Source organism: Sciurus vulgaris, assembly GCF_902686455.1.
Source record: "Sciurus vulgaris genome assembly, chromosome: 9".
In the NCBI taxonomy this organism is placed as follows: domain Eukaryota; kingdom Metazoa; phylum Chordata; class Mammalia; order Rodentia; family Sciuridae; genus Sciurus; species Sciurus vulgaris.
Window position 1 is genome coordinate 3740940 of NC_136469.1, and position 19491 is coordinate 3760430.

General features: G+C 51.4%; 1 protein-coding gene across 6 annotated transcripts in view; it reads right to left on the minus strand.

Annotated features, from left to right (window-relative positions):
* Window positions 1-19154, minus strand: part of TRPC3 (transient receptor potential cation channel subfamily C member 3) — a 59248-nt gene extending 40094 nt beyond the window's left edge. For 3 of the 6 annotated variants that reach the window (XM_079154012.1, XM_079154011.1, XM_079154010.1), the window contains exons 1-2: window positions 18379-19153; window positions 968-1739 (exon numbers count right to left, since the gene is read on the minus strand). In XM_079154012.1, coding sequence (XP_079010138.1) covers window positions 968-1739; window positions 18379-18560 — 954 coding nt within the window. In that variant the 5' untranslated portion in view covers window positions 18561-19153. Of the gene's footprint in view, window positions 1-967; window positions 1740-1999; window positions 3027-7284; window positions 10506-18378 lie in introns of those variants that run through there. The other 3 variants (XM_079154013.1, XM_079154014.1, XM_079154015.1) reach the window with 3 other exon arrangements.
* Between the last annotated feature and the right edge of the window lie 337 nt (window positions 19155-19491).

Below are 19491 nucleotides of genomic sequence, written 5' to 3' on the forward strand. Positions count from 1 at the left end.
TCTTAGGTGAAAAATGGTAGACAAGAACCTGCTGAAGAGTTTGATTAATTTTTTTCAGAAGTATGAAATATACTTTTGCCCTAGGCTTAATAGCTACAACCATTCAAAATGCATAGGAGGATGCAGCAATGAGAAAGTCTATCATTAATATATAATTTTTATAAAAATAATACTGCTTGACTGGAAATTAGGTCCAGAAAAAAAGTTCACTCACTTAAAAAGTCCATTAAAGCAAAATAAAAATGTTCACTCATTAACAACAACAACAATCCATTAAGGCCACCCACTTGGTTGTCCTTGTATTTCTGTGTTGACCTGACACTATGCCTCACCCTCTGGATATACATTTGCAGAATTCAGGGAGAGGCATTAGTCACATTAAGGAAATGATTTTAATCGTGTTTTATATCATTCTCTTGATCTTTGATTGTAAAGGGCTATCAAAACTGGGCCCATTAACAGGGCTTTCAAAACTAATACTACTGCAGAGGGAAGGAATAGAAGCATCCACTCCAGTCACGGACCTGGTATTACAGCTCCTCCAGGGACCAGGCTCCCCCACCCGCACCCCCGGAATAAAAAAAAAAAAAGCTAAAAACTAATACTACTTCCGTGTAGGGTGTCACCATGCAACTAACTGCAAAATAGGAGCAAGAGTCTGGGAAGGAGAAGGTCACGCCAAATCTTATTTAGCAAAAGAGGGTGCAGAGGCCTTGAGTTTTATTTAACGCTTACCCAGAACACAGGGGGACACCGCATTGCAGCTGGGATCCAGAATATAAACATCCCCAAAGCGAATACCACAGCACTACCATCGACAAGGGGAAAACAATCACATCAGCTCTGAAGGAGGCTCCCGATCCCTGGTGACTTAAAATCCGCTAGGTGAAACGGATTCTAGAGCTTCTGGAGCCGCGTGCAGAAAGCCCAGGGAGCAGCCGGGCGCGGGCAGGTGTGCAGGGCTCACCTTGAACTCCTTCTCGATGTTGGCCAGCTTGGCCAGCTCGTTGCTGAGCTCCAGGGCCGTGAGCACCGGGTCCTCGCTGGACAAGGACAGGTACGCCGGGCTGGCCAGCCCCTTGTAGGCGTTGATGCGCGAGCGCGAGTGGCTGAAGGAGTCGTGCCGCTGCTTCTCGGTGCAGTCCCCGCACTTGCAGAAGTAGTCGTGCGGCCGCTCGATTCGCGCGCCCTTCAGCAGCAGCATGTGCACCACCTCGTACTTCTGGCAGTGTGCCGCCAGGATGATGGGCGTGATGTCGGGCGAGAAGCGCGTGCCGTCCTCGTCGTAGGCGTAGAAGTCGTCGTCCTGCAGCTCCTGCTCGCAGGGGCTCAGGGTCAGGCGCTTGCTGGCCGCGAAGCCTGGGTGGTTGAGGATGGCCTCCACGATGCGCACGTAGCCCTTGCTGATGGCCAGCAGCAGCGCGTCGCCGATGCGCGCCAGGTTCTCCTTCTTGAGCAGCAGCTCGGTCACCTCCAGGTGCTCGTTGCCCACGGCCAACTGCAGCGCGTTCTGGCCCATGTAGTCCACGCAGTTGACGTTCAGCGTCTTGGACTCCTCCAGCATCTTGCGCACCACCGGGATGTTGCCGTACTCGGCCGCGTCCAGGAAGCGCTCTTCCTCAGCCGTGAGGCTGGTGCCCCGGTCGTTGAACATGAAGGCCGGGCCGCGGACCGCCTGGCGCCGGCCCTTCTCGCGTATCACCGTCATGCGCCTCAGGGACGGGCTCCCCTCCATGGACCTAGGTGGCAAGGACAGAACAGCTGTGGAACCCCGGCTCGCTGCGGTCGCCCACGCACCAGAGTGGCCCGCCGACCGCCAGGCCAGTTGCGCAGGACGCAGCCGCAAGGTACAGCTGTGTCTAACGTGGGCACTGGACCTGGGGCAGGGGGAAAGCTCCCTAGAAAACGCCGTTCAGATGAAATAAGAGTAAAAGCAATTTCCACCCACCCACCGCTCCACGGTGACTCTGGCAACGCTAGTGTTCCCCATCCATCCTACCCTGTCTCCTGCTCTTAAGAGTCGTGGAAATAGAAGCTGCAAGTCCCTGGCACGGAAGCGCTAGGCCTGAACACTGAAGAAGCTCGTGTACTCAGGCATCCGGACGCAGCGACCCTCTCAAGTCACAGCTTTTACCTTTAATGGAATCTCTCTCTCTCTCTCTCTCTCTCTCTCTCTCTCTCTCACACACACACACACACACACACACACACGCACGCACACACGCAGATTGGTACTTAGGCCAAGCATTCATCTTGCAAGATAATGGTTCTAACTTTTTCTCTTAAGGGGACCTCCCCCCTCCCTCCAAATAAATCACAGGGTTCATCTTTTTCAATGACCCAGACAAGATTTAGCAAATACAAAATTCAAGTATGGATTCCTGCTTACTTTACTGAAAATAATTGTCCTGTAATGAGAATTATTTAGTGCAAAATATTTGCATTTTTGAACTAAAAGGATGTGGTTTGATTTGTGTTTAAAAATCCCTAGTCTTACTTTGAGAATAAAGCATCTAGGTACTAACTGAACATCGAGAATAATGTGCACTGAAATCTGAATTCCAACCTCACTAGGTAAGATTTGACTGCATTATAAAAGTCATATCATTAATTGATGTGTGCAGGGATTTGAGTTTACATCTTCATTTTTATGAGGTTGGGTAAATAAATTCATTCTCTGTGCTTCCTTACTATACTTGTAAAATGAAAATTTATCAAGTTCTCTGTATTTTGCTCAAAATATCATGAATGAGAAGCTTTTTTTAGAACTTCTGAGTCTCTGAAAAATAATGCTAAATAATATAATTTTACATTGTGATTGTCTGTAGTATCTCAATGATTGGTCCAATGTTTCAGTGGCTATTGAAATATTGCACAATTATTATACAAACCCATGTCTTTACCTTTACCCAGTTTCCAGCATTCCTGCTGATTGAAACACTCAAGATAACTTTCCTTTAAAAGTCTAGGGGTATTTTTGGGATGAGTTGCACCAAAAGGTACCAGATAAAGCATTCCCCCCCCCCACCCCCACATTGCTGCCTTTTGAAGCAAACAAATCAAAGTTAAAAGTGGCTGGAAAGGAAAATGTTTTATTTTGATAATACATTCCAGAAATAACTCTAACCATTGAGAAAATCATATTCACAGAGTCAGGGCTGAAAAGTCCCTGGAGAGGACACTGGTTTCCTTGGGAGCTGGGGGAGGACATCTCAGCTGAGGAGCCCCTCCCGCGGCAGGACCAGAAGCAGTCACTGATCCTCATGCAGTTCTCCATTCTGCAGAAGGCTTCCAGGTAGACACCAAGGCAGATGTGCCAGGCCGACCTGGGGATCCAGAGGACACCAGAGAGGACCCCAGAGAAGCTTTTATCTTATCCAGGACAGAGAGCTCTGTGACTAGCACACTGCCCTAACTGTTCACAGCTCTTGAAATTAAATAAGTATACTCATTTATATGTTCACATTTATATATGTGCACACACACACACACACATATATATACCTGTATTTATAGCAATCTCTAGAAAGTAACACAAGAAGCTTTGCACCCAAGTTAGCTCTGAGGCCACGGGCAGTGAAACTGAGGAGCTGGAGTGGACGGGGAACTTCTGTCTTTCACTTAAACCCTCTTGGTGTTTTGAATAGTTTTAATTGTAGTTTGAATATTTGTATTAAAAATAAAATTGTTCTAACACTTTTCTTTAAATCCTTTAATGGACAAAAATGTTTTAAATCCGGGCACTTATAGGCAGGCATTACACTACAGTCTTTCTGCAGCCTAGTGTGAGTTTGGCTATTATGACCGAGTGTGGACGTGTGGGCTCAGAGTGCGTGGTGAGTGGAACGGGGGACTGGTGGGGTCCAGGCTGGTGTGTTGACACAGTGATGATTTTCAGGTGGACGAGAACTGGGGCATGATGTTCCTTATGCTGAACCTTATGGCAAATTTTGTTTCAAGATCAAACTCTATGAGAAGGATTTTAAACGAAACTTGTAAACATTATTATAATAAGTATGTTTTATTACCATTAATCATATTGACTTCATTGGGTTAATATTTTTACTATTCAGCTATGACTGGTACTCTTCAAATGGCTAGGATTTTCATGTTGTATGAAAGATTAATTTAGTACTTGCCAGTGTTAATACATTAGCATGAACTATGAGTAACAGAAGAAGCCAGTAGGGGAGAATATGTATATAGAGGGTATGTAACTGCAGAATTCCAGTCTACACTCAGATGGGTTATTTTGGGGGGAAAAACTCATATTAAAGCGTCACATCCTAATGGAAGGGCTTTTTAGTTTAATGACTGTTATCCACAAAGAAAGCCACCTATAAAACCCACAATTTCTCTAAGAGACACTAGGAAATGACTCATGAATTTTTTTCTTTGCATTTCTTACTTCTTAAAACTATTTGAAATAACACTTTCCTTGTGTATATTTAAGGTCTAGAAGACACCGCACGGGATACCCACAGTATACGGGTACCAGAGGAAGCAAGCAAGCCCATCTGTCGTCTCACTGTCGACCTACGTGTCTGAGAGCAGCTAAAATCGACTTGCTTCTCAGGAATCCCAGGTACAGTCGCTCCATTACCTGTGGACCTCACATTGTGTATTAAATTTCTTAGTATTTTGACATTTTTTCCTGCCATTATTCTTCTTTTAGCGTCTATACCTCCACACTGTATATTTGAACGGAAATGTGTCATCTTAATACTACACAATCCGAGTCACACGGGTCATTTTTATTCTGTCTTTAGAAGATTCTAACGCTGAGTTAAGTGTGAAGTCAGAATTCTCAGTCAGCAAATCCTACGGCGATTTCACAATGAGAGAAAGGCCTCGATGCTGCTTATCCTCCTGTCGAATCCGCGATAGGAAGTCCATCTCCCCCCGCACCCCCTTTCCCTCCAGAACCAAGGGAAGCTTAGTTCATCTGGACCAAATGGACACGCAGGCCATCCACAGGGCGTAACCAAGGCTGCTGGGGCTCCTCTGGACCACACGGCTCTTCTTGCGGGAGAATGAGACAGGAACGGGAAATGGGGAGGACGCTTGGCTCCAGGGGTGTTAGCATTCCAAGGGCTGATCCCGGAACCTCCCTACCCGCAGGCCCCCTGCAGCGGTCGACTCATTCAGCACGGAGAGAGGACCTTCTGCAGGGACTTCTTCCTGGTAAAAGCACTGGAGTCCCCTGGCCTGGAGTCAGGGGGCACAGAGCCCCGTGCAAGCCCCTTGGCCAGGGCGGGCGTGGATGACTGGCACTCTGACTGCGAGGCACTGAGCTGTGTCCCTCCAGAAGGCAAGCGCTGACGCCCTGATGAGACAGCACTTGGAAACCGGGCCTCTGGGGGTTATCAGGCCTGGCCGAGTCGTGGATGAGGCTCCTGCTGTGGGGCTGGCACCCTGAAGGATGTGGAGGGCGCTCTCAGCAGGCCCCACCTGGCGCTCTCAGCAGGCCCCACCTGCAGGGGCACGTCAGAAAAAGAGCCCTCATCAGACGGGACCACGCCAGCACCCTGCTCCCAGACTTCCAGGCTCCGGAGCTGTGAAGAACGTGAATCTAGTTTTTTGTTTGTTTTGTTTGGTACTGGGTATTAAACTCAGGGGTGCTTAACCACTGAGACACACCCCCAGCCCAGTTTTGGATTTTATTTAGACAGGATCTCACTGAGTTGCTTAGGGCCTTGCTAAGTTGATGAGGCTGGTTTTGAACTTTCAATCCTCCTGCCTCAACCTCCTGAGCCTCTGGGATTACAGGTGCCGGCCAATAAATCTATTTGTAAGCAACCTGTGGTATTTTATTTTGGCAGCAGAGATGACTAATACTGGTCATAGATTTTAAGGCACAAAAAGGTTTTCTTTTTTATGCTTTTTGCCAAACACTTAGGCAGATGAGAAGTTCTTCCTGAGAAGTGTTTTGGCGTTTCACTGGGGCCTGCCCCATGCTATCAGAGGAGGAAGTACAGGCAACACACCTCAGTTCTCAGTGCTTTGCCATCGAGTCGACTGCCCTCTAGGAGTGTTTTTCAGAGTGTCCTGAGGATTACTCGGAGTGCCTGCTGAAATGCAGATTTCTAGGTCTCATTCCAGATTAACTAAATCAGAATCTCCCAGGTGAGGCCCTGGAATATGTATTTTAAATGAGCATCCTTTGCAATTTCTATGCGTGCTGAAACTGGGGAACTGCCTGTATAAACCTAATGATGGTGTTATGGGGCCATCAAGCACTGGCCACCCTGCCCCTGGCCAAAGCAAAATCAATGCATCTGAGCAGCACAGGCCCAGGGACAAATAACCCTCCATGAGTGTACTTCCTCCGTGCCTTGTTACTGTTTAAAATGTGATCCCCAGGAGGTTACCTACGGTAGCAAATAAGCAGCCTGCAGAAAAGCCTTCACCGGTGACCAACTTATGTCATGCCTCACAGTTATCAAAGAACAGTATTTTAAAAAGTTTATTGACTGCCACCAGGTGTGGTGGCACACATCTGTAATCCCAGTGACTCAGGAGGAGGCTGAGGCAGGAGGATTGCAAGATTGAGGCCAGATTCTGCAACTCAGTGAGAACCTGATTCAACATAAAATATAGAAAGGGCTGGGGAGGTGGCTCAGTGGTAAAGCACCCCTGCGTTCAGAACCCAGGACTGCAAGGCAAAGAAAAAAAACAGCTTACTGCCTCTTCTCAGAAAGTGCAATGGCAGCGAGAAGAAGCCTTTTCCACTCTAGCTGTCCCTGTGCTGTCATGAGGACGCAAGGGCCACCATCAACCAGGAACGGTGTCACTGGCTTCTCTCCAGGTGGGTTTGGTCCTTTAATCTGATGATATAAACTATATAACTCTCCCTCTCCAGGATGCCCAGGAATTCCTTTTAGATCTAAAATTCCTCAAATATCATCACTCTCATCCCAGATTCCTGATAGTCTTTCTCCTCCTTCCCAATTTCTTATGTAAATTTTAAACCAATTATTTTTATATGCCATGTATTTTAAACCTAATTACATTATTTAACTTGTTAAGATAGCACCAGTCCCCCTGTTGTGCCCCAATTCCACACATTCCTGGAGAGCCAAGCGGATTCTACTTCTCATTATCCCAGTGCCCTTAGAGAGCAGGCACTCCACACCTGTGTCCGCCGGAATTCCCGGCCTGATCCCTCTGACACACCCAAGGCTTCTGCCTCAGCCCAGCTCCCCATCCCAGCATTGCATCGCGACCACTCAGGTTCGCAAGTTCAAGGTCGTCTACTCTCCTGCTCGCTGGGCCCTTCCTGACCATTCCCATCACGGTCACCAGCTCCCAGATCGCTGCTGCACTATCACCACAGCTTCCCAGCAGCAGGAATGGACCTCACCAGGACCCGGTGCACGTGAGGCGTCCTCAGGCAAGGCCCTGTCACAGTTGAGTCCCACAGCAAAGCTGTGAGGCAGGTGTCATTTCCTCTGCCTCACAGACCAGCAAGCCGAGCTCAGGGGAAACTGCCCAAGGTCAACACACAGACGGTACCTGCAGCCCGGAGTCACCTGGCCTCGCTGACTCCCGGCGGTTCCCAAGTCTCCTCCTCATACACCACAGCCACCCCTGGCATCCTGCCCTTCCCAGCTGCTTTCCCTACCCCACTTCCCTTCAGAAGCCACCAGCAGCCCAGTGGCCTCTGCACGTCTCCCACCCTCCTGGCCAGCCTCCTTTCTGTTCCTCAGACTCCTCCTTCACTGTCCTAAGACCCAAGACCCTGCTTGCTCCTGTACGATCAGAGGAGTTCCTCTACCCTCAAGGATGTTTTTTAAGTATGTTAAGATTGTCACTCTTTTGCATTCCACACATAAGGACTTCACCTTTGTTGACTAGGGACACCTTCGCCTGGGGTGGGCTACCGGGTAGCCTCGGGCGGTGTGCTTAAGGGAAAGTGGAGAAGAGCAATGTTAGAGGAGGAGCACAAAGAGAAAGAGCACAGGCGTGTTCTGATTTTTGCAAGAACTAAGTTTTGCAAGCAGAATTTGAGAAAAGGGAGACTGTCGTGCAGATAAGTTACTCGATTCCTTTATTTCCCTAGTTCATCCCGAAGGAGCTCGATCTGGGCCTCCCATGCGGCCAGGACGGCTGTCCCACCTCAACAGCAAAGCCTCGGTGCTGCGGTCCCAGGAGGGGAAATGGAGAACAGAAGGGGGCAGAGTGAGGCGAGGAAGGTCTGAGGGCAGGGCTCTTGCCAGGCCTGTCTTATCTGGAGGCTGGGGACAGTTCAGCCTGGTTGGACAGGGCACGGTGTGGGCTAAAGCCCCCTGGAGCCCCTCACGCCTCGTGGTTTGAGCCTGTGGAGAGCTGGGCGCCTGCCAGGGCTGGGGTGGCCTCGGTGCTGTGGAGCAGGTGAGGGACACTGTGCGGGCACTGGCTCAAGCCCAGCACCTTCCTGAAGAGAGTACCCAGCGAGCACTCCTGGGTTTCCAGCAGAGGCAAGTCCACCAACAGCAAGTTCCTTCTGCTGACAAGAAGCACCCAAGAAAGGAGGCCAGAGCTCAGGACACGCCATCCCCAAGCCCTGCCACCATGGGAGAGCAGGGGAAGCATGGATTCCCAGGAGCCTCGGTGATTTGATCCCGTTGAGAGAGTATTTCTTAAAAACGACATTTACTTTATGGCATCAGGTTAGGATGAGTGAGGTCAGCCTCCCAGCGTCTTTCTGGGCTGCACTCAATGTCAGGTACGGTCAGACCACAGAGACGCCCACTGCCTTTGGAGACGGGAGGGGACCAGCAGGCCATGCCCCTTAGGCACAGGCTCAGGATGCAGGGAGGCGGCCCTCGCTGACCAGTCCTCTAATCTGGTAGCCAGGCCTCCCTTCCTGTCAGCTCACGGAATTGCTTGATTGCTTAATTAGCTTAATTGCTTAATTATTGATTGCTAGTTCACTTGTTGAGTGAGTGTCTGTGTAGTAAGCAAATAAAACAAAACAAACACTTAAAAACCAATTAAAGCCATACATTGGAGCTTGGGTTAGTTTTCTCTCTCCTGGTCAGTCATGGGAGGCTGGGGAGAGAGGCTGGCGTGGACAACGATGGGCGCTGTGTGTGGCTGCCCGTCCGGGCTGTGTGAGGGCTCTCCTGACCGCCCTGCTCCTCGTGGCTCATCCCTGAACACTCTGCTCCCTGCCCTTGTCAGCTCAAGCCCGTCACCGTTCATGGTCCAGCTCACGTGATGCCTGTGGAAACGGAGCTCCCTGGGTGGAGGCTGCCCAAAGGACAGAGGCCCGACTTAGAAAGGGAGTCCTTGGGTCTTCTCCGGAGCCATTGCGGACCACAGCCTGAGTTGCTGGGTGACGCTGCTAGTCTGCTCATAAATCTGGATACTTCATTTCGTCTCCTTGGTTTGCGTTCCCTTGATTATGGTCTCCTGTGACATTCGTTCCTCAAGGTTGATTGAGGATAGGGCTTCCTGCATCTCAGCCTGTGTTTTCACCTCCGTGTCATCTCGACAGTGCCTAATGCAGCCCAGGAGCTTAAAAAGTACTTGCTGATTGATACTAATCCTGGAGACAAACAGGCCTCCTCGGAATGCTGAGTAACTCCCCGCAGGTCTGAGGGAGGCCTGCCTCAGCTCGGAGGTCCTGCCCAGCTCTCCTCCTTTACCGCGCTCTTCCCAGGGACTGTGAAAAACAACACCACGTTGAATCAAGATCTTATTATCGTCAAATTGTATGCGCAGCGTCAGTGTTGGGATAGCGAGAGTCCAAAGAGAACAGCTTCTAAAATGGCCCTCTGGCTGGAATCCCAAGCTCCTTGGCACTCAGCAACAAGTGAGCATTATTAAAGAAATGGCCTCAAATTCATTATTGAAATGAGATCAAGAATGAATCACCCCTCAAGCCATGTGGGAGGCAAGCCCACGAAGTAACCACACCATCCATGTGGCCAAAGCCATGAGAGGGACACCCGAAGGGCTGTGACCAGTCAGCTCGCCACACCAGGAGACTGTGCCAAGTGGCCAGGAGCCAGTCGGTGGTCTGGTGAACAGCAAGTCGAGGGTGCTGGCCAGGGAGCGGCGGACACGGTGGTTACGGCACTGAGATGGTGCTGAGCAGAAGTGGTGAGGGGGTTGGGGAGAGCGGGCCTGAGAGAGAACCAGAAGCCAGCAGAGAAGTGCCGAAAGAGGAGACCCTCAGGGTCCCCCGCACGCACCACCTGCCAGTCAATGCCGCTGCCTCTAAAGACGTCTGACATTGGCCCAGAGTGCCACGTGTGTGGCTGGAAGGAGGAGAAGGAGGCTGAGGCCCTCAGAAGCCCACCTGGAAAACCTCTTCATATGTGTTTGTGGGAGGAGGGGTGGAGGGCCCCTCTGGACGTCAGCAGCGCCGGGTGCCCAGCGTGGAAGGGGGGGCGCAAACCACAGCTCAGCTGCTCAGGTCGCAGGCCCAGGGCCACAGCCCACCCACTGCACACCACCCCGGGGAGAAGCACTGCATCTAGGAAGGAGGCAGGCGCAGCCTTCCTTTCCAAAGAGCCCCATTCCACAGAAAATAAAATGCTGCCAGCCAGGGAGAGATCTGGGTCCCCACAGTAGGCTGCCAGGGACAAGGAGCGGACCTCAGGTCGCCCGTCTCCTTCACTGGCCCCGCAGCCTTCTCAGGAGCATGCAGCAGCTCTGCCAGACTCCTCAGCAAGTAATGCCAGAAAGGCAGACGTGAAAGGTATGTCGCTGCTGAGTCCCCAGGAGGAGAAGCGAGGCCCTCGCCAAGCCCGCCTGGCTCCCGGGCGATGCTGCCTCAGGGTGAGCCCAGGAAGTATGGAGGCCAGTGATCTGGAACTTGGGCATTCCTGCTTACGGGGTCTGCATTTCACTCCGACCCCATCAACCAACGGCTGCACGGCTGTGGGTGTCCTTCCATGCCCGTCTCCTCCACGGTTCAGTGTGTCTTGAGGATCAGAGGCTGCCCCTTCTGCCCTGCACGCCCCGCCTCCAGCATGTGTCAGGGGATGTCTGCTGCAGGACCGGGCGCACCTGCTCACACCCACAGGAGCCAGCCATTCCCCTGTCACCTGGGGAAGGGGTAAGGGAATTGGAGGACATCTTCTATGAACAAGAACGTCATGAATATATTCATGAAAGTTAAAGAATACAAATAACCAGTCTTCTGTCAACCAAATGTTAAAGCACAGATGTCTGTTAATCAGATCAATTCCTAGTTATATCACTGAAGTGTTCGATGACTTCTCTATCTCTTGATTTTGATCTCAGGTAAAATTAAGTTTTGTCAGGATAAACCTAGAGGGAAAATATGTATTAAACCTTAAAATTAATAACCACTAAAAATTAATTAATAATTAAGCCTATCTTCTAAAATAAATTCATTTTCACAATGCTTTTTAAAACTAATTTTTATTATTTCAGAATGGTTAGAGACAAATTAGAAGTTATACGAATTCAGTCTATAATTAAATAAGAACAGAGAAAAAATGAGCTCAATAAAACAAAAATCTTCTGCTTACTGAAGATAAATTTTATTTGGCCATTTAAATGTACTCGTTACTATTAAATATGTCTATATTTTAACCTCTGCAGCTATTAGAAGCAAAGAGACCTGGCTTTCTGTCACTGTCATCCACATGTGAAGTCAGTCTGGGGCTTTAGTGATCACTCCCCCCTCATCTCTCTGCAACCTCCATCTCACCAGAATCCACAGGCATTGATTTTAGTGGCCAAAATGTATTCAGAAGTGCAGAGCTGATGCAGAATATCAGCAGGTCAAGCTCTTTCCTTAACAGGTCACACACTGGTGGACAATTAAATCTCATTTTTTACAAAGGTCCAGGACCAAACATATATTATCACCTATTATTTGAAAATAGGAGTTTTTTTTTTAAAATAAGAGAGTTTCTGACTGGATAATTGTATATGAATGTCCCTGACCCAGATGCTGAATTAAGAGAGTACTGTAACAGTCCTGATTATCCTCATAAAGTCACAACTGTGACGTCTACAACTAGGCCTGCTGCCTTCTCCCTGCCGAGTCCACTAATCTGGCTCCCTGTCCAGAGCAAGATTGTCACAGGTCGCGGGCAGTTTGGAGATGTGGGTTGCTGGCCAAGCACAGAGGATCCCCTCTGTGGGCTGCCGGGTGGACATTCATGGTTACTTGAGCATGCTGCTGAAGAGGCCACCGTGATCCAGTCGGAGCTGGGAAGTCCCAAGTGCTCCTTGGCACAGGGCACAGGAGCTCAGCAGACATCTTTGCCTTCCCTGTGGTGTCTTACTGCCTGTTGTAAACTGTGCAGATGGGCTTGTGGACATGTTAGGCAGGAGAGGCTTGATGGTTAAGAACAACTTCAGAGAGATCTGCTATCCCAACTTCAGCACAGAAATGGAAAAGTTCCTAAAATTCTAACTCAGCCCGTGGAGGATGGGCCAGACGTGGACGGGGGTCCCTTCACCTCTGTGAGATGAGGAAAAGGGAGCAAGGCAATGGTCCCTGAGACGCCTTTTCTCTTTCCCGCCTTCGTTCTCTGACTTCTCTTACAAGCTTTGCCAAGCTGCTCTGCTATCAGCAGCCAAATTGCTGTGATGACTTAATTGGATCTCGTAAATGAATTAATACTAATTAATAATTTCCTGTGTTGTTTCTCCTAGGAGTAGTTACATTAAATGTTTTGAGGAAGAAATGCTTAACCCAGTGGAGGCCACAGTGCACAAGGACGGCCCCCGGACCTGGATGTTTCCTATGACCTGAGGCTACTGGGAATTCCATGTCAACCTTCAGATCCAGTGGCTTAATTCATAACATAAGGCACTGGACTTGAACTTGATGAACTATTTTCAACTCACTCTATTATTCTTCAAAGTGCTGTCTCCTAGTTAGACAGAGAGGTACAGAGCTGAGATGACTGCAGTGGGGACTGCGGCCGCCCTTCTGTGGTCATGGAGACTGCTGTCTACTCCCTTTGCCTGGTGAGCTCATTGTGAGACTATTCCTCCACCTGCAATCTTAGTTCTGTCAAAAATACTGTCATCGTCAGGGCTTGAATAAACAAAACACAACCGTGGAGGGGCTTGGTGTCAGGATGATAGAATAAAGGCCTTTCTCATCCGTCTTCTCCAGAAACCCCCTCAATGACAAGACAGTAAGGAACATCAATGCAAATTCCATGAAGCCAAGTAGCTGCAACATGAAGATGGAGAGAGATCCTGCCCACCATTCAGTGCGGACAGGAGGTTCCAGGACTGCCTGGAATGGGGGGTGGGCTGATCCACCCTGCTCAACGCAGAGTCCAGCAAGTGGAGCTGGGCTGGGACCTGGCACAAGGGAGCTGCTGGAAGCCTGCAGGAGTAGGAGAGACCCTTCTCTCTGTCCCTAGGTCCCCACTGGTCACATGACAACCTTCCTGCAGTCCTGCAGGAGAGATAGGTCACGGAATCTCTGGAGACATAGAAACAGAGACGGTCTAGATGTGGGGAGACCAGGCCTCGGGGGGCAGAAGCTAAGAACAGCCGGGAACCCCGCCCACTTCCACGACACCAACAGCCAGCTTTATTGTTTCCTAGTCCCTCCTCCCCTAAGAAATGTGTGTCTTGAAAATACTGATTTCTGACAAAGAGTGCTTAGAGGTTAAAATTTTATTGGCTAGGGGCTGAGGATGTAGCTCAGAGCTACAGCATGTGTATAGCTCACATGAGGCCCTAGTTTCAGTACCCAGCTCTCACTGCAAATGTGTGTGTGTGTGTGTGTGTGTGTGTGCGCGCGCGCGCGCACGCGAGCGAGCGCGCATGCACTAAAGTGGAAAAAAACAGTGAAATAGTTGGGAGATACAAAGAAACAGCTCAAAAAGAAGAATGCAAAAGACAAGTACTGGAAAACTGGAGAGAGGAAATACAAAAACCAGGGAACTATTTAGGAAATACAACATCCACATAATAAGTATTCTAGAGAGAAGAATAAAAATAGTGGTCAGCAAATAATACAAGAAATAATACCCCCCAAAACATAATCAAATCCGAACAAAAGGACATAATCTCCAAATTGAAAGGATTCACCCAGTGTCCAGTTTTAGTAATGAGAAAAGACTCTTATCAAAGCACATCTTCAGAATAGCACTAATGAAGAGACAATTCTAAAAGCTTCCTGCAGGAGAACACATTTAAACATATACAAAGTCAGTCAGAGAGATATCTTCTCAGGAAAGCAACTGTGGGAGACTGTAGAAAATTCAGCTACAGAGACAAGATGTGCCTGCCCCCTCCCCCAAGGGACACAAGTAATTATAAAAGAAAGGCAGTTCTACAACATTGTTCAGCAGCGATCATGGCTGCATGGTCCTAATGATGAGGACCCTAAATAAGATATTAACCAGCAAGACTATGGCAAACTACGTTGTGGAGGATAAGGGGAGAATAACAGGAATAGTGAGCAAAAACTCTCTCCTGCGGTTATGGATGGCAGCTAGAATCTACGAATAACAAGCAAACAGCCCAGGGAGGAGCTGAAAATGGTGTGAACTCAAGGAGAGGGGACAGATCCAGGGGGCTGCTGGGGTTCCTGTGACTCTTGTAGGCATTTTAGCACAAACGGATGCCTAAAACTATATTCGTGGATCACTTTGATATCATACAAAATTAAACAGACCAACACAAATGACATCTCCACATCTTACTTAGTAGACTTGCTACTCCAGGATACAAGCCTCATGAGGTAACGGGAGGTTTCAGATTGTGGAAGCCTAAGGCCACGCTGCTGGTCTCGAAAATCAAGCCTTCTCCTTGAGGCTGCTTTCAGTCAGACTTCAGTCCCCCAAGCATAGATTCCTGTCCCTGGACACTCGGCAGCCCCTCAGAGAGCCTGGACTCCCAGTCCAGGGGTGGGAAGGAGGCGCTGCTGCTTCCAGTCTGATGCCCAAACCAACCCACACGGCACCATTCCTAAACCCACAGCCAGAGCAAGCCAGGCTGGAATATTCCACAAGTCCAGGGCCAGCAACGCAATCAGCCGCCTGGGGTTACAGGGCGCGGCATGTCACCACTGCTCCCCTTCACACAGAACGGAGCCGCAGACGCCATTGCTGATTTGCCAAGTACACTCTAGAAGATGACTTCTTGGTACCAATTTCCACACGTGTGGAATGACGGCCAGGCGACTGCGCTTTGAGTTAGTGCGCGCACGCAGCAGCAGCAGCATGACAGACGCAGATGGCGGCTTTCCTTATCCTGGCTAACTGGGCAGTGCTTCCTCTGAAGAGAGAGGCAGAATTTCGTTTCCTGGAAGTCTCCCTCTGTCCAGGACAACACTGCCAGGGCGCCACTGGCTTTGTGCACGAGTGTCCAAGCCGCCAGGGGTCGGCTCTTCCCCGCTTCTCCTGGGGCGCTTTCCCCAGGCACCCCCGCCAACAGCACCTGCTCCTCCTCCTCTGTGCTTTGCCTGTTAACTTTGTCTCTGCCTCTAAACAAAAGTCCCCCTACACACGCGCGCGCACACACACACACACACTGCTTGGACTCTCTGCTGCTCTCCTCATGCTCCTCTCTGAGAAATCCCAGAAGCACTGGCTCCGGCCATCGCCCCCGTCCACTAACCTGCATTTCTGCCTTCTTCTTCACACTTCCATTCGTATTATCTGAAAAATCAGATCCTTCCCATTTCTCCTTTCTGTTCAAAAGTGACCTCAACAGTCTTAGTTATCTAGGTCAAAATCGTCGGATCCTCTCAGACTCTGCTTCTCTTTACACCGTTCACGGGGAGCAGAGTGAAGAGCCCAGAGACGCCACTGGTCTGTCCTCTCACCAGCCTCCCTGCTTCTCATCCCCTCTACACCGCCCCATAGCAGACCCTGACCTCGGCCTGGTCAGCTACTTCACCTGCCGTGCGTTCCTTCACATTCTGTCACCTGCCACATCAATCTTTGCTGCACCCAGAGTGGCTTTGATTAAACAGCTGCTGACTTAAAACCATCCATGGCACCCCACTGCCACTTCCTGGCATATGAGACCCCCCATAGCATGTCCCAAACCAAAATGTTCAGCCCAGTTTCTCCACGGGCTACTCTGCTCTGCGCTGGAGTCTCTATAGCCCATCTCTGTAGTTTCGACAGCGGTTCTTCTCTACTTGCAGCTTGGTTCCTCAAGCCCACCTCATTCCCACCACTCTCCCAAGAGACTCTGAATCCCCGAGTGCTGGAAAGTGGGCACGTGTCTCCTGCATCGCCTGCACAGCCTGCATTCTGCACAGACAGGCGTAAGAAACATGTTTGGATTGAAACCCAGGAGGATGGTCTGCAAACGCCTGCTTGGAGTTCATCAGATACTTAACAATCCCACAACTTCAAGAAGGAAGTAATCTCGGATGACAAATCCTGGTTTACAAATAGCTGGGACGAAGGAAGCCTTGGCTGGAACTAATGGCTAATCAAGAAGTTCTATCAAAGATTAAAAATAGTGACATAACAGATGACACTCTTGTCCCTAAGTCTGTTTATTCCCAAGTGGAATACTGGGACGAAATGAGCCCCAGGATTACCCTGAGGACTTTCCCTGGTAACAGGGGCACTCTATCCTCAGGATCCTGCTGAATTTTAAACCTAGCTGTGCTCTTCTGCCTGCGGAAAATGACCCGGGCGTTGCTAGGCTGGACATACTTCTCTGGTCCATGCTAGGGCTGTCTGCTCACTTTTAAACAGCAGCACATAAACAGCATTTATTAGCCGTGGCCTTGTTCTACTCAACAGGATGAGGCGTGAAGCTGCTACAGACACTGCTATAAAGCTGGTCTCTGATTCACTGTGTGGTAGGCTTCAAATAAACATGAAGGAAAGGCCATCAATGTGTGTCTCCTCAAAGTGACCGGTCTCCTTGACCTGTGGGAAACAGGTACCAGGCACTCACTTGCCCATTTTGTAGTAGGTAAATCAGAAGGGTGTTCTACTAGCCCTCAGATGGCCAGCCCACAACTGGCCTCTTTCCAGGGCTTTGTGCAATTGACCTCAAACTTCAAAAGCAGGTACAGTAATCTGCTCCGCCCTACTTTCTACGATAATAGTGTTCAGGTGTCCCAATTTGTCTGGATTTATTGTGAAAGAATTTTTAACGAATCAAGAAACTGAGCAAGTTTATCAAAACAATTTGGCAAAAGAAAAATGGACAGTGTTTGAACTCCCAGGGGAGCGAGGAGGCGCACTGGAGGCTCTTCAGTCCCACAGGATTAAGGCCCGTCCTTGCATCTCCTGGGCTGTTTCCACTCCACGCTAATCCTCAGCAGTAACGAACCACATCAGGATGCACCACTCATTTCCAGTCGGACCCTTCCCCTTGGGATCTACTCCCAGCCACTGATTTCTTTTTTCCTACAGGCAAGTCCAGTCCCGCCAGGCAGCAGCTCTGGGCCTGCCAAGCTGAGGGGTGAGTCCCGGGGCCCCAAGGTCTCTGCTCGGCGGGGATAGCTTGGGGCGGCAGGGGGCGCTGCAGAGCCTCGGTCCCCACCCAAGAACCACCTCCCCGGTTCTGCCTGTCGGTGGCCAGCGCCTCCTCTGACCCCGGGGCTCTACCTCGGTCTGTGCTGCATCCTAAAAAAGACAAGGAGCCCTTCAGCACCGCTCAGATAGTGGGAAGAGAAGCAGGGGCATCTCACTCTGAAATCGGAACAGCCCTTCTTATCTTTTCGATCTCGCAGCAGACTGAGACTGGGGATTCAGAAAAGTTGCTCTTTCTCAAATTTGAGCGCCAATCCCTCCTTCGTTAAAAAGAAAAAAGGTCGGGGGTGCGGGGGGAGAAAGTTAAGAAAAAAGAAAAGGAAAACCAGTCGGGGACTCTGAGCTCCCTGGGAACCTCGCCGAAGTTAGCACAGCGCGGCTCGCGCCGCGCCCACTCCCTCGTCGGCACCCGCTGCGGCGTCGGTTCTGGTTTAACCCAGCTAGAAAGGAGTCTGGGAAGGCCGTCGCCCAGCGCCACTCGAGCGCCCCCACCCCGACGGCCGGGAGGTGGAGGGGACCCGAGTTCCCAGGGTGGCTCTCCGGGGACGCCGCGGGGAGCTCCGGGCTGCAGGGTCTCTGAGCAGCGTCCCCGAGCAGCGTCCCCCTCCTCGGCCTCTCCAGGTAAGCCTGGGGATCCCGGGTCTGCCTCCGAGGGTCCCCGTCCCGTGGCAGTCACGCGCGTGTCGGGCGCTGCCGGCTGGGACGCGTGTCTGCCATCAGCGTCCGTCTGCGGGGCGGCTCCGCGCACTGGAGCCCTGACAGTCCCTGTCGCGCCCTGGGCGCCCCGCACCCCTCGTCCCTCGGCGGAGCGGGACGGAGCGGGAGCGCCCGGCCGAGTCTGCGGGTGCCCAGGCGCCCCGGATCCACCCGCCCCGCCGCGCACGTCGTGGCGCCGCCTTCCCGCGCGGGCGCGGCGGCCGGTACTCACGGGTCGGGCCCCGGGGAGCGGGGCGGCGCGCGGTGGCTGCGCGGCTCCAGCCCCCCGTTGACGCCCTTCCAGCCCCGGCGGCGGCGCTGCGGCTCGGCTGCCTCGTCCTCGCCCTCCTCCTCCTCCGGCGCGGGGAAGGTCACCCTCGCCTGCTCCTTGCACTTCCTGACCTTGGTGGACATCGCGCCGGCCGCGGGCCTCCTCCGCCGCGAGCCCTCCGGGCGGCGCCGCTCCCGGCCGGTGGCGGCTCCCGCGGCCCGCGCGGCCCGGGGCAGGAAGGCGGTGGGAGAGCGCGGCGCTGCCCGCGACCTGGCAGCTAGAGGCGGGAGCGGGAGCCGCGCCGCCGCCTACCATCCAAGCGCGGGAGCCGCCGCGCAGTGGCCGCGAGGAGGAAGCCCGGGCCGAGCGCGCGCCGGTGCCGGGAGAGGAGCTGCGGCCCCGAGGCCGCGGCGGTGCCGCCTGCGCGCCCGTCTCCCGCCTCCGACAGCATCACTTGCTAGGACAGCAGCGCTACTCAGGGAGAGGAGGGAGGGGAGGGAGGAGGGGAAGATCAGCTCCTCAGACAGCGCTGAGAGGAAACCAGACAGACCAGCAGGTGGGGAGCGAAGGAACTGGAGAACTTCCTCTCCCCAGCAGAGCCCCTGCACCCACAGAGCAAGTTGGCTAGGAAGGGAGGGGGGCGCAGGGCTCCTCGGTTCCCTGCAGTCGCATTTGGAGCTCAAGCCGCAGATAGCAGAAGCATTCCTTGCTCGTCGGGCCTTCTGTAGGTTGAACCTAGAGAGGTTCCAGCGCGTTCCCCGAGAGCCTCGTGCCGCAGCGCGGCACTGTTTCAAACGCGCGAGATGCTTTAGTTCATCTAACAAGACTTAAGTACTTTCCAAGAAATATTTTTCAGGAAAAATTTGAAGTCTTTTTAAAACTTGAAAAAAAATTGCTGCAAAATTCAAGAGTACGCATTCTGGGAGGAAAGAGTTACAGAATTTTGGTCAACAGGAATCACCTCCATCCTCTGGTCCTCTCCTATTTACCTTTTTTTTTTCTATTTACTCAGGGGTGCTGGCAATAGAATCTGCCACCACCCGCTCTGCCACTGGGCTATAAGCAACCAGGCTC